The following is a 21655-nucleotide window of genomic DNA, read 5'->3' as shown; positions in this document are numbered from 1 at the left end:
TGACAGAGGACTAAGATGTCATCATGTTTTCGCACCTTTCCTGAAGGAGATAAAACGTATTTACAAAACGTGTCCTGGAGAGCAGTTTGGCATTTCTGTCAATAGATCCTCCTTGATCTTAGACACTGCAATCCCTTTCTGGAAATCTTTGCCCCTAAATGTTGAATAAAAAATCCTGTTGGCTCCTATATTTCTAAGATTTTTATTTTGAATTATTTGTTTTCATTTTTGTACATTTCCCTTAAAAGCAATTTCTGCATAGAAGGTACCAAATATTTTATTGCTTAGGAAAAAAAGTTTAGTTTATTTGATATGCATTGCACTTTTTGTCAAAATGTTGAAAATTTAGCATACTCTCTGAATAAACTGAGCACACTCTCTGAATAAAGTAGTTATTCCAATCTGTTTATGTATTTAATGTTGTCTTACAGTATTTGCCTTTATAGTTCAGGTAAGAAAACAAAAAAAACCACAAAATAACAGCATATTTCAAAACATACAAAGGATCTTCACTTCATTACATATTGTTTACTCTATTAAAGAACATAATTTAAATGTACAATAATTACAGATAAGAAAACAGCATCATTTATAATAGAGGAGACTCATTACACCGTGTCTACACCGGACCCTGCGCCGTCCGACACGACACGAGACAACAAAAGACAATAGAACCATTAAAATAAATTCCACACTGGATGCGGCGAGACGTGACATGACAAACCCATTAAGAACAATCGGGTTGTCATGTCGTGTCATATCGTGCCGGTCCTGTTCGGTGTAGACACAGTGTTACATAGCCTTTGACTATTTCCATGATATAATACTGTTATGTTACTTCTGGTCTGTATGGAAACAACCATCTACATTTGTCCGTTACAGTCAGCAAGACTGTACTGAGTGAGTTCTCAAACAGACTCTTTTAGCTGAATGGTGCAGGGGTCCTTAAGGGCCAAATTCTCTTTCACAATTGAGTCTTTGGAATTTGTTCGCCTGACAATTCTGCAATTAGTGAAAGAATAGGAAAACAATTAGTTACACAATAACACTTGAAACGTAATTTATATAGTTAACTTTCAACTAAGCATTCTGTTCACTAGTGTTGCATAATGTCTTACGACACTTTGGATCAATTACAACTAGAACGAATCTTTAACATCAGTATTTTCAGGCAACTACCTTTCCTCCACATCCTGGATAGTATCTGGGAGAGGCATTCCAAGGGTTTCTGGGAGAAAAAAGGCAAATATCCCACTGATAATTGGAGCCCCTCCATAGATTAAACCAGGTAGCCATGGAACAGACTCCCCCGAAAGAAGCACCATAGGAGCCACCATTGCCCCCAGTCGAGCCATCATCGAGACCCAACCCATTCCGCTCTGTCTGAGAGGATGAAACAGAAAATTGCATTAGCCGACATCAATAGGGCTTGTAAAACGCATGTAATTTGCAGTTCTGGTTATTGCTGTTAAGAAAGAAGAAAATGATGGATAACCACATTTAAAGAGTGAGTCATAGGGAAGAATTTATTATCGTTTTAAGACACTTGGAGGGTAATGACAGGGTGTTTAATTACCGGATGACCGTAGGATATAGCTCTCCCGAATAAAGGTAACAGCAGCTGAAGGAGGCAGCCAAACAACCCTTCCCGACCACTGCCAAACTGGTGCGTAATATCTGCAGGTCTGCACATGCACGAAAACATTCACAGACACAAAGTTACAAGATAAGCAAACTTCAAATACCAAGGTCTCGATTCTGTGAAGGACAGACAGACATTCAAATGTCCTTCAAGAGAGATGAGAATAACAGCTATTAAAAACACCTAATGACGCACAAAGCTATGAGACTCCAATTTTATTATTAGTGCTCTTTGTTGACAAGCAGGCTCAAATTCTCACCATAAGGTACTAGAAGATTAATGAGTATCATTATGCCAGCCAGTACAAGAGCTCCACATTGAGATGGTCTCCGCCCCAAAAAGCTCATGCAAATTGTTACCACGATTTTGGCTGGTATATCCACTGCTCCAAAGATGACTTGGATCAGATAAATGCTGACCCCAAATTTCTGTAGATCCATGGATATCCCATAGTAGGCAAAGCTGGTAGAGAACCTGAGAATATAGGACGGCTTTGTTTTATTCGTGGTAGCATCGGAATGTTTGTACTGAATGAGATGCTAGGATATGCGACTGACCAGACAGCACTGAGACATATAGTGATGGTTCTCATAGTAGCTGTTCGAATGAGGTCGACACCATTGTAGGATCCCTTTGAGCAGACCATCTCCTTTTTCATGGAATCTTCCAACATCTACACGCATGTGAGCACAATGGAATAAGCATTTTGAATGACCTTGAGGATTTTCAAATGCACACGATTCATATAAGGTCACACCTCAAGATTGATTTTGTCTGCCTCTGCTTGCCGTCTGTTTATGCGAGCCACCTTTTTGAGGTTCTTGACCGCCTGCTCTGACTTTCTGTTCAGGACCAGCCAGCGTGCAGATTCTAAAAACCACCTGAGCATAATACAAAATCAGCTACATTGAACCTTTTTGAAGTATAAATACCAAAAACAAAGAGTACATTTAACGGATGCCATTTAGTCGTTTGAAAACAAATGGAGAAATTGATAAATAAAGACATTTAATATAGTGCAACCACATTTTTTGGTGTTTTTCTTTTTTGCAATGTTGAAGCTTGGCAAACAGTATAAATATAAACTCGTACACTATTCCTAGGCACCTAACAAGCTGCTTCCAAGTTTAATTTGTTTAAAATGTTTTAAGGAGGCTGCATACAGATCTAACATATAGGTGAGCAAATAACATAATAATTGACGTGTTTTTTTATTTTATTTTATTTTAATGTTTGCTCACCATGAGTAGAGGAAGGACACGTAGAAAGGCAGAGAGACAGCCAGTGTGAGCCATCGCCAGTCTCTGATGTAGTAAGCGACTAGTGCCAGGATCAGCTGACCTGCTGTGTAACAGTAGCCTGTTCCTGTGCCCACCACTGTCCGCACACGCGTGGGGATCCACTCGACAACTGAGAATCAACAACCACACTTTATGTGTTTTTCCACTAGATGTCGATAAATACATTGTATATTGATTTCATACACGGCTTTACAAAATGTCACCGACATTTATAAGGATTTAAAGGGTTCTGATTTTAGTTGGTGCGGGTGTCTACCTAGACCAAAAACAACCCAATTATAAAAGTAATTAAGTTATTTTTAAGTAAAGGTTTGAATGGTTTGTGTATGTTAAAAAACTGAAACATTCCAGCGTTATGTATACTGTCTTTCAAATAAAATGGCAGTATGACTACGAAGACCGACGTTTAGAAAGCAGTTACATTTTTGGTAATAAGTAAATAATAATATCCGCCACCTTAATGTCGCTAACTTTCGTTTTGCTGTTATTAGGCAAGTATGAAGGGGCACATTAAGGGAATTGTTCACTTTCAACATACAATTTCATTATAATTTACTCACCCCTGTTGTCAACCAAGATGTATATGTATTTTTTTTCTTTAGTCGAAAAGATATTAAGGTTTTTGATGAAAACATTCAGGACTATTCTCCATATAGTGGACTTCAATGGACTCCAAACAGTTTAAGGTCAAAATTACAGTTTCAGTGCTGCTTCAAAGGGCTTTAAACGATACCAGAAGATGAATCTAGCGAATCGATTGATTATTAAAAAAATAATCAAAAGCTTTATAAACACAAATGATCGCCATGCTCTGTCCTACGAAGTGCAATCACGACTTCACGTAATACGTAATTACGTTGAAACGGTCATGCTTTACGTATGCAGTACTGAGTCAGTGTTTATGTGGAGAAGGAGGACCGTTCAAAAGTTGTTGAATGTTCAACGACACATATTCAATTGTCTTTGTGTCAGGTTTTTGTTTAAAATGGTCATTTCATCTGCGTATCCTGGTTTCCGCCTACGTCAAGCGTGACCTTTTCAACGTAATTATGTAACACATGACGTTGTGATTAGTAGTGCTTCGGAAAACAGAGCAAGGCGAGCATTTGTGTTTATAAAGCATATACATTTTTATTTTATTAGAAAATGATTGATCGTTTCGCTAGATATGACCCTTAATAATCTTCTGGTATCGTTTAAAGGCCTTTGAAGCCGCACTGAAACTGTAATTTTGACCTTCAACCGTTGGGAGTACATTGAAGTCCACTATATGGAGAATAATCCTGGAATCTTTTCATCAAAAACCTTAATTTCTTTTCGACTAAAGAAAAAAAAACATTAACATCTTGGATGACAACAGGGGTGAGTAAATTATCATGAAAATGTATGAAAGTGAACAATTCCTTTAAATACGGATTAAGAGCTGAAGCCATCCATTTGTTGCACACGTCTGACCTGAAGTCAACTTCCAGTGTTTGGTAATGATAGTATAATAATTTATCTCACTATTCATTTATATTAATATCTTCTTCTATATATTAATCATATTAAATTAAAACTGCTCAACAGTTATTGATTTATTGCGGAGGTCATCCGGAAGTTAAGTTTGGGCCACACGACGTTTGTTTATTTTGTTACTGCTGAAACCATTTTTAAATGCTTTCTACCAGACGTTGTTACATTGCAGGGCCAGTTTTATTCACCAGACACATCTGCATACTCACTGAGGGAGAAAGAGTTGAGCACCAGGCCAGACAGGGCCATACCACAGAAGAAACGACACACACAGAACAAAGTGAAGGAGGTGGAGAAAGCAGCACATGTTCCTCCAACTGCCATGATCAGGTTAGACATCAGTAATAAAAATCGCCGCCCAAACCTGAATGAGAGGACGCAAACTTACTGATACCACATTTCTGGGTTCAACGCATAAAATCAAAGTTTATTATTTTACAAGCTTATTATGTCACAGTGTCATTAAAGAAAGATCTTTAAAAAGGGAGAGTGACCTGTCAGACAGTCCTCCAAAGACTAGTGCTCCCACAAGAACACCTCCCATGTATATAGTTTGACTCATTTGCCTAAATGCACGAAGGTCACAAACCAAATCCCACTGAAAGAGAAAGATAACAGACTTGCACACTATTTCCAAATAAGACCACAAAGGAAAAACACTGTTCATTAGTTTCTACAGTAACATATTTTGTTTTGTTTGCATTTACCTCAGTAATAATAGTTGAGCTCATCTCACTCGTATTGTAAAACCATCCGTCCTCACACCCCTGTGTCTCCGGCTCTTCTACATCTTCCCACAGCTCTTCAGAAGCGGTCCTGTTCAAGAGCTGCCACTGAGGGTGGACATATCGCTTGCAATGGTCCAGTTTGCCATTACTGTCCAGCGGCACTGTGGCCCTAAGCCTGTCCGCAGCGGTCGTCGAGGACATGGTAAGGTTGGCATGGGTAGCACAGTGGTGGGGAGGCACAGCGGCTACAAAATTCTGCATCAAGTTGTGGCTGGCCATCATGAGCATGGGCATACTGAGCAGGGTGACATGCAGGACCTGAAAACGTCCTGTGCTGCCCACCTGCTCCAGCAGGTCTGCAAAGGCCATGGCTCAGATAGTAGTAAATGTAAGAGTGACAGGTTTGATTACAGTTCCTGTGTGGACTTCAGCTGGCAGACCAAAGCTCTGTCCTGTGAAACATGATAAAATGTATAGTTGTGTGGGTACACAAAGATTAAAAACTGAATGGAGGTCAAGAAGACTTAAAAAACACAATTATTGGTTTTGAAAATAGGTCATGTTGACTAACAACATTGAGACAGTTGCCACAAATGTGATTTTGTTCACTATATTGCAGAAACAAAATTAGCTGTGTGAATTTGCTCTTATTACCCTGATGAAATAAATAATAGAACATTTATTGGATTTAATTGTTACAATAGGACTTATTGGTTTTAATGGAAGTTATAATGGTGTCTAGGTATGTGATGGAATTTATTGGTGGGGTGTTATCTGGCAGATTTATTCTATTGGAATTATGCCCAAACACAATACAAAAAGACATTTTGTAATGGTTGCAATGACAAAAAGCTAATGGTTCATGGTTTTTAAATGGAAACCAATTAGAATATCTGTGAGCAACTTTTTATTCATTATCAAACATGTTTAATCAAATAAAAAAGCTATTAATCATTATGGAGCAAACAATATTAGCAGCATTGCAATACAGAATTTCTACAAAATCTAGAAAATAGTTTTTATTAAAATACAAAATAGTTTTGATAATAGTGAGTTTTTTTATGGTACATTAAATACATACACAAAAATGCATAAAATAATGTAAAAGATAACTTTACACAAATACCTGTTGGAGATCACAGAATGTCCTTAATGCCCCACATAAAGATCAATTGAAATGAAAAAGAAAAATTCACTTTATCCTCATTCTAAAAATAAAAAAAAATAAAAGGCTCCCAGCAAGTTTCTCTGTGTTGTATAATCAGCTCTGAAATTCCTCAGGCTTTTGGGTTGAAGTACTGCATATGTTTGTGCTGGATTAGAATCTCCACGTTTAAACCGCTTGTGGCATGAAGAGACTTTCCCTGAAGTCCAGAAAGAGAATCTGCAGTGCTTGAGTCCAAGTGCTCGCTGTCCTACTGGGATCCCTTGGCTGACCTCCGTATTTGTACCTGCTGTGTTTTGAACCTTTTCCAGTGTCCAGGCTGGTGGGGTGTTACTGTGAAGAAACAGCAGAACCAGGTGTAGATCGGTTCACGTCCCTGAATGCATGCAAGGGGGGGGGGGGGGGTTATGGGTAAATTAATCATTTTAAGGTATAATTACTGTATATCAGACCGAAGTGTGGGGCAAAGGGGGAATGTACCAACAGATAAGACAAAGTATATGAGTAACTAATGTTTAGCTTTAGACAGAAGTCTTTCTCGTTCTCAAAGTCCAACGGTATAGTATCATAAAGACACACACACACACACACACACACCTATGGGCTGTATGTAGTCAGAGTTTACTCTTGAATGAATGGACACATACTGACTGTGATAATTGTAAATAAAAGTAGTTTGAATGTCCCCCTAAGATGCTTCTTACATTTTTTGCTAGTCACATCCTCACATAAGCATAAAGTCTGCTTAATGCTAATAGCTTGCTAGTTACATAAAAGAGATTTGGATTAGCAAGGGAAATTACGCATTTCATTAAAAAGTAGCTGAACCACCTTTGATAACAGAGTTAATAATAAAATATCACTCTGTAAAACCTGCATGTGGACACAATTAAACGTTTTGCAAGTTTTTTTAGGAGCTGTTCATTATTTTCAGTCTTTTTAAAGTCTCACATAGTCTCATATGTTGTTAAAGTGAAGCAACAGAATCAGCTGTAGTGTGAAAGCATCACCGAACTGGCAGCCAGCAAATTAGACATAGACCATCTCTATTAGTTCCAAATGGAAGCAGATTTTAATAATAAAATTACAAAATCATTTAACAGAATTGCTAAAACATTAACTGAAATTTCCATAAAACCTGCAAATCTAATATAAGCTCATATAAAACATGACTCTGGATCGAACATGGGAATTTTAATTGGATACTTTTTAAAGTAAAAAGTAAATAAGTGGTGTAAAGTTCAGAGATTATAAATAAATGAATAAATGTTAATTCAGTCTCATTAAATCACCTGCCCAAACTGTAATGTAGCCAATATGTAGGTGCCAATTTGTTTTCATTTGATAAGAAACTTTATATCAGAGCCCTGTATAAGTTGTTAATTAATGTTCATTATTTTGAACTTTTCATGGAAGAAATATTGAAAATGTTTTTTTCAAGGTACAATTAAAGTATTTTTGTTAAAATATATAAACCAACCTGAATACAAAGATTACATGATTCAAACTTTGGCGCACTTTAGAAAATACATTTATTTTTTTTAAAGATTTCTGATTTAGTGTAAGCTATTCCAACCAGTTCGCAAAGGAATTTGTAAATGAGATGCACTGATACTACATTTCTCCAACAATATTAATAACCGATTATTCAGAATGATGCCATGATTATCAGCTGTTTTTAAACTGTTCTCCGATAAAAAAAATTACCTTTATTGACCGATACCATATTTTAGCTGATATATCGGTGTATCTCTAAATCGAACTATTTTATGAGGTGGCTCAGTCTAACACAAATGTAGGCCCTACAATTAGTTAAAAAAAAGCAAAAGAAAAAACGCTTACCCCACCCAAAACCTTACCATCATGAAAGCAAACCGTCTTAAACGCATGAACAAGATTGTACAAAAACAAATAAGCCACCTCGTAAAATAGTAAAAATTGCTGTGAGATTGTGTAGGATATTCTCAATTGTCATTTACCCATACTGAATAGAGAACAAAGTGGGTTGCTCATAGTTTATTTTCATCATTTTATTATGGCTTAACAAATACGTGATTGATTAATAGGCCTTTAGTGTGGATTAGTTGGTTATCATTATTGACCGTTGGTAAGAGTTTGTACATTGTTTCTGTATTTCTAGATTTCTTAACATAACATTTTTTAAGTTTCCTTGCAACAACAACCACACGTTCACTCGTATGTGTCGCCGACCGTGACCCCCTACACAACCATTTTCCTCATCCTTTAAGAACTAACAGAACTTGCAGCCAAATGTGACAGTGTTGCAGATTGGATTTAATTGTTTAGTTTTTACAAAATATGCAGTATTTAAACATTTCACATTTGGGGAAATCAATATATTGCATGTAAAACCCCACAGTTAACATCAAGTTGTTCTCATACGTTGAAAGTGATTAACATCCCAAGTCATCACAGCTGCCACTGAAAGGTGCTTTTGCTGATTTATATGTTACCAGTTGAACATTGATGGAATTTGTTGAAGTTATCGATTGTTTACCAAGTAAATGAGGCAGGTCCTCACAGATTGAAGATTGACCAGTATGCCATAAGACATTTTAGCACACATTGGTGTGCATTACCTAAATGGAAGTTTGAGCAAGACAGGCATAGCTGCGTTCATGAAAATGTAAATACGAGATAGGATGGTGGAGGTTTATTTGAGCTCATCGGGTGGGGAAAGCTTCTCCAGACTGGGCTCCACACCCCAGATCTCACGTGCATACTGGGAGATGGTACGATCGCTGGAGAACTTGCCAGAACCTGCGATGTTGAGGATCACCATCTTGGTCCATTCCTTAGGTTTCTGTTCAAGGAGAAAGAAATGAAAATCAGCTATATGTTTAGCAGTGGGAAAATTAAACGGTTTTAAACACTCACCTTATACAAAGCACTGACTTTCTCCTGGCATTTGATGTAGTCCTCATAGTCAGCAAACACTTTGAACCTGCGTGTGGAGAAACCAAACAGACCCGTTGATTAGTAAATTATGTGTATTTATGTTTATTAATGTTTGGGGCAAGGTATGTGAAGGTTGCTTGTCGTCGTGTTCAGACCTATCGTTGTGCATCAACATGTTGACGATATCTTTGAAGAGGTCTTGCTGTTTGGGGCTGAAGAAGCCACCTGCGATCTGGTCAATGGCCTGTTTTAGCTCTGGAATACGGTTGTAGTACTCAGATGCATTGTATCTGTCAGAATGAATAAGGTTGTGTCATACACTAAGAATATGCGATTTCTATTCAGTTCTTAAAATCCCCCTGTGGTGAAAATCATGTTTTTAATGTTATAATGATGTGTTTTTTAACATGCTTTAAGATAAACCATGTGCAAATTCATTGCTTTGAGTATTTTCTCTATAATACTGTTTGTTTAAACCACCTCTGTTAAGGACATCATAACCCTGTAACCAATAGCGTTAAGAGATTTGAGCCAGGATGGCGCATAAACGATCACTGCTGTTTCAGCTCTGCTTCTGCAACACGAGCATGTGCTGCTCACACGTCAATGAAGCATCTATAATCAACTGTCCAAGCTCGTGCGGTTGAATGGAGGCGGGGACTCATTTGCATATTCCTGAATCTGTGTATACTAATGATATTTTCTTCCAAACGGAGGTCCGGACAATATGTTTTTTGGAAATAAATGAATATTAAATCAATTTAGCCCAGTTGGATATACTGTAGAAAAGATATGATCTTTTATCAGGCCAATTATTTTATATTTTGATATATGTATGTAGGCTCTGTGGTTTTAGGGGAATGCCCTTTTCATAGAAGTCTGATCATTAATATTTGTAAATAAAAAAAACTACTGACAACATGCAAATGTAATGTAACAATTAAAGTATAAACAGAAAACAGAGTTACAAAATAAATGTACCTCTCCGTGCCATTGTCAACTTCTTCTATCTTTAAATGAGTTCATAACAAAATGTGAACCTGCATGTGAAAACCCAGCAAAAGTCCTTCATAAAATCATCCTACAGAATATTCTGTGAAAATATAACAATATATTCAATATTGACCGAATAATACTAAAATCTTAGTGAAATCAATGCTTGAAATTAATCTTTGATGCTTGTTATAATAATCAAATTCGATTATGAGACGTTGGCCTGGGTTTTCACGGGGTCACAAATGTTTACATGCTGACTAATAATACTAATGCTAAATGTATATAAAAACTTTATGGTTGATAAAATATCACAAATCTGGTTGAATGGTTGGAGACATAAAGCAAACAGTAAACAGACTGACCGATACAAATGCTATAATATTCGCTGCATTTTGTTTACTGTTGTGTGTCCATTTACCTGCTCTGCGAGTCTGTAAAAGTGCACGCGCAGAGCGGAAAGGGTTCAAACGAAGCGAATAAAGATCAATTACATAAAAGTTCCAGAGGGTTCGTGTGATGTGATTCTCCATTGTGTAGACACGTGGCTCAATCTAAACAACAAATGTTTAAACGGTCTATCAGCGTATGTCTTGCTGTCCGGATGGTGTAGACTAGAGTTACATTCAAGTCATTTTAAGGCATGAATAAATTATCACAGGAAAGAACTTCAGGTATTTACGATACATGTATTTCCAATATATATTTTAAAAGAGTATTTTTTTAATTAGACTAATTAATTTGTATTTGATTGGGTTGATGAAAATGGCTTCACATTTTGTATCAAATCTATATTTTATTCCCTGAACCTAAAGATCATATAAAACTTGCAATATGATTTGTAAGCTTTTTTGCCCACTTGGACCTGAATTTTGGTCCCCATATGACTGATAAATAAGTGTTTGACTGCTGAATATTGTACCTTAATTCAAGTAGCATGATTTTGCATACTATTATAAATTTGTTGCTGACGCACAGAAGGTTGTTTGTTATCAAATACCAAGTAACTAAATTAGGAGAGTCATTTGCAGACTGTAAAACATTAAACTGTTGGTAACTTTTAAACTAACCTTCATCAGGGAAATCACTGCCAGGTATATGTGAATATTTGATCTGTTAACTAGTTGCATAAGTCAGATTTATTGCATGACTCGGGCAGAGAAAAGCTGTTGCTATCAAAAATTGCTTCCTTAATCCACAGAATCAATGTAAAGGGATGGATCAAATAGGCCAATTGATGATTATTTTAAAAATATGACAATACAGTAGTTTATTTTGATACATGGCGCGGCCACAGTATTTTGTAGTTTACTTTGAAATACATTTTGATGTATTTTTGCACAGCCCTGGCTATGTTTATGCTTATAGGTGAGTTTTAAGTCATAAAATCTTTTGGTACTAGATGATGCGACATTCATTTTGAAAGCTATGCAATATCTCTCCTTCATTGATTCTGTCCACTTTTTAGATGAATAAGCATGAATTCAAATACAAATATTCATTTTCAAACCCTTTAGCTTCCATGGCTTCAACATCCTCCACTCTCATGCCGAAGATGAAGAAATTATCTTCTCCTGCTTCCTCTGCCATCTCTACATTGGCTCCGTCCATGGTGCCGATGGTCAGAGCTCCATTCAGCATGAACTTCATGTTGCCTGTTCCAGAAGCTTCCGTGCCGGCTGTGGAGATCTGCTCGGACAGGTCAGCCGCAGGGATAACTGATAGACATTATGAAGTTGTTTTTAATAATGATCCGCAGCTCAAACTTTCAATTAAAGAAACTACAGTGTTCCGATCTGTCACCTTTCTCAGCAAGGGTGACTCTGTAGTTCTCCAGGAAAATGACTTTGAGGCGGTCGCCCACCACTGGATCGTTGTTGACCACCTCACCAATAGCTGTGATGAGACGAATGATCATTTTAGCTGTGTGGTAGCCTGGAGCAGCCTGCGATGGGTTGAATCAATAGTAGACATCAACTCAATCACTGAATCTTATAGAATAAAAATCTAAAAATGGATTGCATGTAAGAGAGCGCAAGCTTACCTTTCCTCCAATCATAACCGTTCTTGGGGTCCATGGCTTGTTGGGCTCCTTCTTTATACCTTTGTTGGTATAAATAGAAAAGACAAAAGAGCGAGTGACTTGTTTTCTTTATATTCAGTCTATTTTGAACCAATCATGTGGACTTTTCGAACATTTGCCAGCATGACGGATGGGTTGAATCACATCAAGGTTTCCCCTCTATCATTGACATTTGTCACTGGTGGATTGTATTACTTTGCAAAACCAAGATTCTGCTCACAATTTCATTATAATTTCATTTTGTTTTAGTTTTTTAGCCTAACTTCCCTCCTCATGATTGACAGGAGGATCTACTCACGGTTGTAGAAGGTGATGATATGCAGACAGTTGAGCAGCTGTCTCTTATACTCGTGAATTCTCTTGACCTGAATGTCAAACATGGAGTTGGGGTTGATCTTGACTTTGTAGTGCTCTTCCAGATGCACAGCGAACTTCATCTTGTTCTCCTAGAAGAGGCCAAGAACATCTAGAGGAACTTCACTAATACTTTTGTATATGTATTGTAGACACGTCGGTATGGTTTGTAACCTGTTTCACTTTGGCAATATCTCGAATAAAAGCCTCATCGTTGACAAAATTCCGGAGGTTTTGTAGCTGATCCAGATCCCGAATGAAGTCCTCTCCGATTTTCTAAAATGCATGGACATTTAAGCAAAATGAAAAGATATTTGGAAGAATGTTATAAAACCGACAGTTCTGAGGCCCCATTGACCACCATAGTAAGAACAATTATTGGGCTTTTTTTGTTTTGCCGGTCAAAGTGACGTTTGCAGATCTTGAATTCTGCAAATAAAACAGGTTCAAATTCATGTTCGAATGACACAATACTAATGATTTTACACGCAGGATCAGTTCAAAGATGAATGTGATGGAATAAAGCTGATCTTTTCAACTTTCTTGCATCTTTACATTCTCTCGGTCTTTGACATTGCTGTTGGGTGACTTGATGTCATTCCTGAGGTTTGTTTTCTTTTGAAATTCAACACACACCGGACTGGAATCGCCAGCATACATACATGCAGAAATTCTGATTAAACTGAGTGGTCTTTTATGTTTCCTGCAGCTGTATAGAGAAAATACTGCTTGATCAGAGAGTACACACTTAGTGTTCTGCTGTCACAGCTGGAGATGATGCCTCTGTTATGAAACCAATCAAGTTTGCACTAACCTCTGCAATAACATCAGCCAGACCAGGGTTACACATTACCAGCCAGCGGCGAGGGGTGATACCATTGGTTTTGTTCTGAAACTTGTTTGGGTCCATCTCATAGAAGTCTTTAAATCTATACATTAATACCACAGAGTAAGACTACATGTAAAGAATCTATTGGTTAGCGTGGTTTGTTTTGGCATGTGATACGTGATACATACACGGTAGCTTTGAGGATGTCAGAGTGAATACGTGCCACACCGTTCACTGCGTGAGAGCCTACGATACAAAGATGCGCCATGTTGACTCTCTTCTGCCCGCCCTCCTCAATCAACGACATGCGGCGCAGACGGTCCATGTCGCCAGGGTAAAGAGAGGACACGCGCTATGACAACAAACATAGACTGTGTGATATATAAAACAACCAAACCTTATAAACACATCTTCTAAATGGCAGTTGCCCATTTTTCAGTCTAAAACTGTGTTTTGTGTCATGGTAAGGTTCAGACCTCCAGGTGGCGGCGGTTGATTTCATAGATAATCTCGAGGTGCCGGGGCAGCAGGGACTGGAACAGGTCAATAGGCCAGCGTTCCAGAGCCTCAGGCAGCACAGTGTGGTTAGTGTAGGCACATGTCTTCACACAGATGTCCCATGCCTGCAAGGAGTGAAAAAGGCAACACAGTTTGGATTATCTGGTAAATGTGTTTTTCCATTGTGAAAAACTTTATGTTCAATGTCTGGGACAAAAAACGCGTTGAATGTATTTTAAGATTCTTTGTTATTACAGAAGAACCAAATTTAAAGTGATAGTTCACCCAAAGACGAAAATTCTGTCATCATTTGCTCACCCTTTTGTCATTTCAAACCTGTATGACTTTCTTTCTTCCGGCAGAACCCAAAAGAAGATATTTTGAAGAATCTTGATAACCGGCACCCGTTCACTTGCATTGGTTTTGTGTCACTTGAATTGGTTTTGAAAGTCATACAGGTTTGAAATGACAAGAGGGTGAGAAAGTGATGACTTTTCATCAGGGTAAGTGAATGAGTTCATTTCTGGGTGAACTATCGCTTTAAGTTCGTCATATATTATGGTACAATAACAGTGAACATTAACTCCTTTAAGAACTACTGTAACTATTGTACTAGGACTCACTGAGTGGGTGTGCGTGTCCATGTAAGCTGCTGAATTACAATTTTATAGTTGTAAAAATTCTATGTAGAAAATAGCATTAAAATATGAATAAGTTATTAACAGTGTATGACTCTCTGATCATTGAATCACCAAATCACAGTTTCGTTGTAGTTTGTTGCCCTCTAGTGCCATCAACCTGTAACTGTTCAATGACCGCTTGAAAAAATATAGTTTAATTATACTCTAAAATAATGTCACTGGATAATAAATCTGCCTCAAACCTTCTCCCAAGGTAGCTTCTCCTCATCAACCAGCACTCTCATCAGCTCAGGAATAGCCAGGGCGGGGTGTGTGTCATTTAGTTGAATGGCCACCTGAGAGTAACCAAACAAACAGATAGCACCTTGAGAATAATAATGGTATTCTGACCCTCACATCCTTTTCTGTGAAAAGTAACCTTTGAGACAGGTGTCTTTCAATGAGATCTCAAAATCCATATAGTGGTTAGAAAAATTGAATATGTAATGGTGTGGAGCTTACCTTTTTTGGCAGAGCGGTGAAATCTGTGCGCACAATTTCCCTGGAGCCAAACTTGGAGGCCTTAAAACGGCGGATGATGTCTTGGAGAGTCGCAGCCACTACAAAGTATTCCTGCTTCAATCGGAGCTCCTTACCCTCAAAGAACTGTACAAAGGAAGAAGCCAAAGCTTCAGGCAGACATTTAAAAGAGACTTCAAAAAAGACATCATCACCTGTGAATTTTCACCCATGGAAGACCAAAAGAGATATGTAGCAGAATAGCTGTTCTGTTTTCTTACATACTATGAAAGTGGACGGGGACCACAGACCAAAAATGACAGATTAAGCTCTGTGAAAGCATCACATGATTTTTGCCATGGTCACCATTCACTTTGATTCTATGAGGAAGCGGTCAGGAGTCCTTTTGCTACAACATAACCTATCAAAGGACAAAGTTATGCAGGTTTTGACAGAAATTTAAAATTTTATGTGAACTGTCCCTTTAAATTGAGAGTCAATGATGTCATTACTGACGTTGTCGTTAGGATAGAGCACACGGGAGATGTTCTCAGCCAGGTTCCTGTCCAGCACAGCCTCAATGTATCCACCAACATTAACTAAAAATAAGATGAGAACATGTAAGTCACTGTTAACTGTTCCTTTTAGTTAAAATGTAGATTCTGTGTCTAGTACTCACAATCTTTCAGGTTAAAGTCGCAAGGGGCTTTAGCAGACCATAGCCTCATGGTGTTGACAATGTTGTTTCTATAGCCTGGTACAGGTGTGTCATATGGCAAAGCCAAAACAACCTGTAAAAACAACAGTCAATATATTTGAGCGTTATCACACACACAAACACAAATGCAGATCCACAGGTTTATGAATGGCAATACCTGAGTATCCACCCATTTAGCTCCGTCTGGATGATGTTCTACTCTGCCATAGAAGTGCACAGGGCGCATGTATTCTGGGCGGGCTTTCTCCCACGGGTTACCATAGCGCAGCCAATCATCTGCTTCTTCAACCTGGCATTTATTGATATCAGCAATATCAGAATTGATATATTTTCATATGAGGAATCAGGGATGTCAGAACATGATATTGATAACTGTTATTACTTATTTTTTTATACTACAGTATATTGTTAATAATTATACAGCATGTATCTGGTTAACATTTAATATAGTAGGTGGTGTTTTTGTACTACCCTGTTGGACGAAATGATTTCTTGTTTTATGCATAAATTTGCTTCATTTAAAAAAAATAAGTAAACAAAGACTTTAAATAGACCTTAACTGTCTTGCTTTAAATGGAGTTTATTAGACTTATTTCAGTAAGCAATGACAACATTTCATTTTGCTTCTTAATTAAATATATCTTGATTTAAGAATTTATTTGCGTTGAAAAACAAGACAAAAATAACAATAAAAGAATGATATTTTTAGTGTGATTTATTGGCCACATTTTTTTAAATATTACATTATGTACTGTATATGTCATACTTCCACATTGCTTGTTTTAAATATGTAAAGGTAATTTAACCTGCCAGCCCTTGTCGATTTTCTGGTTGAAGATACCGAACTCATAACGAATGCCATAACCATAGGCGGCCAGGCCAAGAGAAGCCATAGAGTCCAGGAAGCACGCTGAAAGAGAGCAAGAGAGCAAAGGTGGGTGAACATTTTTAGCCACATATTTATCTCCTCTGTGAAAAGTGCTCTGTAGTTTCGCAAAGTTTTAGGATTGTATCTCTTAGGTTTGTTCTGCAATCTTTCGACGTTCTCGTGCAAAGTTCAATAAATCCATACTGAGAGTGATGGTTCCTCTGTTAAACCTGAGTGCACAAAGAGGAGGGAGATAAGATTACACACCAGCTAGACGACCAAGGCCTCCATTTCCCAGTCCAGCATCTTCTTCCATCTCCTCCAGCTCCTCCATGTCTAGACCCAGCTGAAGAGCACAGTACGTAATGAGTCTCTGCTCTCAAAATAATTACATTGGTTTAATTGTGTTGTCCTACCTGATACATTGCCTCATCGCAGGCATTCTCCAGGGCCAGATTCACCATTGTGTTCTGCAGGGTACGGCCCATGTAGAACTCCAGGGAGATGTAGTAGACACGCTACGGACAAGAACAAATGAGGGGTGTTTTGATTCATATGAGACTTGCCAGAGATTAATTTTCGCTTTAAAAAATATATGCAAAAAAAAAGGCATTGTTAAAGTTTACAGTACATATTGTGTATTAGTGCCAGATGATTCTTTAGACTTACAAAACTCAAGATGACCAGAGACCACCTTTAGCTTGAGGATTATGTTTAGACATCATTAAAGACTATTTTAATATCTTCAGGCACTCTAGATGAACTTACGGGGAGCAATCTGAAACCATTCCTGTTGCAACCTTTGACATTTTAGTGCTTTTCTTTGGGTTACGAAGAGCAAGAGAGAGAAAGAGAGAGATCGTGGGGTGTGAGAGGCTGAAGCAGGCTAGTCAGGGAGCAGGGAAGGTCACTGGTGTTATGTAACGCTGGCATTTTGACTGAAGCAAAAATAACCAACAGTGAGGTCACCGGCAAAGGTCACCGAGTGTTTAATTTTGTGCTTTCATGCGGCTAATACAGAAGATGTGATTTGGGTGCTCAACAATGTGTCTTCCAACATTTACTGTAACTTTTATGAAAACAAGACTGTACTGTTACAAATATGTTTGAAATTAAAGGTTTGAAATTAGTATAAGCACCTAATGTACTATTGCTCTTTTAAGGCATATCGTTTTTTGTTCCCCGAACTCTTTGTAAGTCTCTTTGGATAAAAGCGTCTGCTAAATGACTTAATGTAAATGTAAAGTTCAGTTAAGAAAAAATATTTGGTACTTCATTTATCCACCCTCAAGTCATTCAAAACCTGTATATGATTCTTTCTTCAGTGGAACACAAAAGGAGATGTTTTGAGAAATGTCTCATTGGTTTTGTGTCCGTACAATGGAAGTCAATCCAGTGTTGTATGGTTACCAACGTTCTTTGAAATATCTTCTTTTGTGTTCTGAAGAAGAAAGAAAGTCAAACAGGATTGAAATGACACGAGGATGAGTAACTGATAATTTAACAAACTGATTCCATTTTTGGATGAGGTATTTCTTTAAGACATGGACAGTATTATATGAAAACTAGCAATTTTACTGCATTCAAAAGCTCCCAGGGGTGTACGGTATTTGAGTACTTATTGCACTACATTACTGTTCTTTAAGTTGAATGTCTAGGAGTTATATATTAAAAACCTAAAGTTAAATTACCCACCCACACATTTGACTAAACCTATAAAGAAATCGTCATATATTGAAATAAGAAATAAGAAATAAATAAATAAAAAAAAGAAATAAATATGAAATGTAAATAGCCATCACTAAAGCAATGCAGCCATAATAATGATTAATAATGAATAAATAGTTCTTAATAAGTATTATTAATTATAACTATTGGTGAAGAAGATTTGACTGATTTAAATGCATACAAATGTCAACATGGTAGATTATCAGTCTATAAAAAGCTATAGACATTTTCATTTGACGAACACGCCTGGCCAGTGGCTAATAATATAACTATGTCTATTTTATTTAGTTTATATTAATATTAATTCATATTCATATTTTATTGTAAAATTGTATTAAATAAACAATTTGTAGAATTGAATTGTGTTCATTTTATTAAATAAACAATTTGTTGAATTGGCCCCGTGTAACTGTAACCGTGTCAGATTTAAGTTTAGCCATGTCACGCTTCTTCTGCTGCTAACTCAAAATAATACTGGCTAGACATACATTTAACTTGCTGCCTAAGGTTATTTAGGCCTGTTTATTATTTATTTTGCTTGTTTTCAGAAATAATCTACAGGGTCAAAACTTAGGTTTGGCCCACAAAAGCATGCGCAGTAACACTTGTTTATGTAGTTTAGCGTCTATAAACAGCTAAATAATAAGCAAGTTAAAGGTTTCATAGCTTTCAGTGATAAAAAAATCCCTTCTCTGAATAACTATAAAAAGCACAGAAACAAATACACTTTTATATTTAAAATACCTTTTTTGCTCTTGTGAAATATTTACTTTTTTCAAGTACATATTTAACAGTGTGAAGTCTGAGATGACTTTACTTCAAGAGAATTAGTCATAGCCTAATAGAAGTCACTGACGGCTTCAGTCCTTATTCACTTTAATATAGAAAAAAACAGAAACAGCTAAATTCTTCAGAATTCCACCTTTTGTGTTCCTCGGAAGACATTCATAAGGGTTTGGAATGAGATGAGGGTGACAAAATAACACAATTTATTGTTTTGTTTGAACTCTCCTTTTCAGTTCTCAGCATTTTTTTCCGGCAGCTCTTCGCTGGAATCTGATAAGGGATATTCTGGATTTTCACATCAGCTTAAGACAAATGACACGCACACTCTCAAGGAAACACTCAAGAGCCTCATTTAAGCTGAAATGATCAAGTCAAGGTTTACTGTGATTGGCCACCTTCACAATAAAGCAACAAAATGTACTTTTGTTGATCAATGGATGTACGGCCAGACTCCATTTTAACACTTAACTCTTTCAAGAAATCAAGCCCATTTTTACATAACGTTTAATAAGTTACGACATAATATACAGTCGATATAAAGACTTATAGTCTATTACATAACCCTCAAATAATTTGCAATGAGGCTTAATGACACATCTCCTCTTTCTCCTGTATAGACTTCCTTTTTTTAGGAAGCAACATTTGACCTTTTCATCCCAGACCTCCTCCATCAAAAGACTTTATGCTGGGCAGACGAGGAAAAGATCAGAGGTGTTGGGCAGTGGTTTCATCTTCAGTCTTCTCCATGACTCTCAGATTGTAACTAAGACATTTTGCTTACAATTGTATTATTTACTGTAAATGAGAAAGATACATCCAGTAATCTTCTACTGGAATATACCACCACTTTAGTGCTCAATGGAAATATGGATCTATTACAAAAAATGCACATGCTAAAAATGCTGGGTTGTTTTAACCCATGGTTGGATGAAATATGGACAAACCCAACCGATGGTTGAAATGATATTAATCTAGAAAATGTCAATATTTGACCCAAATCAAACAACAGGGTTCTGGCCAACCATGGGTTAAACAACAAAGTGTTTTTAATGTAGCTGCTTTGCTGTTTGCAAAATGCCATTGTTTACAATGTGCATTGTCAATCTTAATATATCAACGAATGATACATTGATGCTTTACAATCCACCTGATCTCCATACACTGACACCTGACTGTAAACACATTGTGCATTATTGCGCCTGTAATATAAAGGTCGTGCTATCGATCATCTGAATTATTAATTTGTCTTCCCAGTGTTGAGCACTTGCATATATCAATGCAAGACTTGACACCATTGCAGAGAGCAGACGGCGCATTAGACTCATAATTTTGCACTTTGCAAGTAGCCTATGCTGGATTTTGCTAGAACGCTTTAGAGGGTGTTTAGAGGGTGTTTATCCGGGAAGAGTCATGAAAGGTCAGCAGTGCTTTGGTCAAGCCGATCCTCGCCACTCAAGCAAATGTCATGACATTACAGTGGGATTACTTATCGCAGCTGCATCAACAGGCGCACGTGCTTTGTAGTTTGTTTTTGCCTTTTGTAGAAAAATGCATGTTTTGTTGCAGTTGCGCAGCCAGGCCCGCATGCACTGACCTTTGATTTGCATCAACCTCGGCATGCATGCACTTACTTTGGGGTCTTTCTCGTAATAGCTCTGCTGTGTTCTGATCCATCTGCCTACCAGGTGATCTCTGACTGTGTGTGCGAGAGCAAAGTAATAGTCTCGTCTGGTGGATACATTCCTGTCCTTTACCAGCGTGAAATGCAGATGCCGATTAAAGTTTGACTTCAAGTCCACGACATTCTCCACACCGGCGAGTCCCTTCACGGAAATCTGCTTCTTTCTTTCGTGATCTGACAGCGGTTTGGACATGGTGACAGCGCGCTCGTCTCCGAGGACAGTTCAGGTACAATTTAAACACCAGACGGCACAACCAGCAGCACCCATTTACTTTTGACAGCTCCCTGCATTTAAAGTTAGACTCATGAATATTCATCAACGGGCGTGGCTTGCTTGCACCCACGCGCCAATTACCATTCAAATGGATAAATCTGCGGTCGATCTGACGAAAGGTGGTGCGGTGCGCACATTTAATAGTCACGAAACAGATTCGAGTACACAGTTGTATTAAATGCACGTCGTATGAGTGATATTACAACTGTGAGAACTCCAGCACCTCTTTAAGCTTTCAGAGCTTTGACATTAATAGCCGCAATGACCCAGCGGAAAGGTTATGGTATTTGAGCGGCATGCACGCGCATACAGCGCAACAGCTGGAAACAGGCAGCGGCGTTTGTGCTAAAACTCAAAGGCTTTATTCTGGTGCAATAGACTCTGCTAATCGCTGCTTCTGCTAAAATTATATTCTTAACAAGTATATCTGTTAT

General features: G+C 37.6%; 2 protein-coding genes across 2 annotated transcripts; both read right to left on the bottom strand.

Moving 5' to 3' along the window:
- Positions 1-230: 230 nt before the first annotated feature.
- Positions 231-6737, bottom strand: slc22a6l (solute carrier family 22 member 6, like). The gene is made up of 11 exons (XM_079486442.1): positions 6313-6737; positions 5166-5638; positions 4953-5056; positions 4668-4822; positions 2884-3052; positions 2400-2523; positions 2200-2315; positions 1902-2116; positions 1577-1685; positions 1180-1383; positions 231-1002 (listed from the first exon to the last, which is right to left on the bottom strand). The coding sequence occupies exons 2-11, from the start codon at positions 5553-5555 to the stop codon at positions 909-911; spliced, it is 1680 nt and encodes a 559-aa protein (XP_079342568.1). The 5' UTR covers positions 5556-5638; positions 6313-6737; the 3' UTR covers positions 231-908.
- A 665-nt stretch (positions 6738-7402) lies between these two features.
- pygma (phosphorylase, glycogen, muscle A) lies at positions 7403-21412 on the bottom strand. Its single transcript, XM_079487293.1, has 20 exons — positions 20898-21412; positions 17169-17270; positions 17020-17098; positions 16691-16794; positions 16042-16173; positions 15846-15957; positions 15683-15765; positions 15170-15313; positions 14911-15003; positions 14006-14152; positions 13718-13881; positions 13515-13629; positions 12875-12976; positions 12645-12792; positions 12308-12366; positions 12067-12208; positions 11774-11981; positions 9426-9560; positions 9250-9316; positions 7403-9175 (listed from the first exon to the last, which is right to left on the bottom strand). The coding sequence occupies exons 1-20, from the start codon at positions 21138-21140 to the stop codon at positions 9026-9028; spliced, it is 2529 nt and encodes an 842-aa protein (XP_079343419.1). The 5' UTR covers positions 21141-21412; the 3' UTR covers positions 7403-9025.
- Between the last annotated feature and the right edge of the window lie 243 nt (positions 21413-21655).

The sequence above is a fragment of the Barbatula barbatula genome, assembly GCF_947034865.1.
Source record: "Barbatula barbatula genome assembly, chromosome: 22".
In the NCBI taxonomy this organism is placed as follows: Eukaryota; Metazoa; Chordata; class Actinopteri; order Cypriniformes; family Nemacheilidae; genus Barbatula; species Barbatula barbatula.
Note: the sequence above shows the minus strand (reverse complement) of the source record. Positions and strands in the feature narration are given on the sequence as shown.

Bases quoted from the DNA above. Each gene is read 5' to 3' on its own strand.
- slc22a6l (XM_079486442.1), bottom strand. From the start codon at position 5,555: ATGGCCTTTGCAGACCTGCTGGAGCAGGTGGGCAGCACAGGACGTTTT. The intron at 4,823-4,952 runs GTCACTCTCCCT...CCTCTCATTCAG, and splicing joins TTTGGAGGACTGTCTGACAG to GTTTGGGCGGCGATTTTTAT. The intron at 2,117-2,199 runs GTCAGTCGCATA...CTATATTCTCAG, and splicing joins ATATGTCTCAGTGCTGTCTG to GTTCTCTACCAGCTTTGCCT.
- pygma (XM_079487293.1), bottom strand. From the start codon at position 21,140: ATGTCCAAACCGCTGTCAGATCACGAAAGAAAGAAGCAGATTTCCGTG. The intron at 9,561-11,773 runs GTTTGAAAATGA...TCATTCTGACAG, and splicing joins GAAGCCATGGAAGCTAAAGG to ATACAATGCATCTGAGTACT. The intron at 9,176-9,249 runs GTGAGTGTTTAA...CTCCTTGAACAG, and splicing joins AAGTCAGTGCTTTGTATAAG to AAACCTAAGGAATGGACCAA.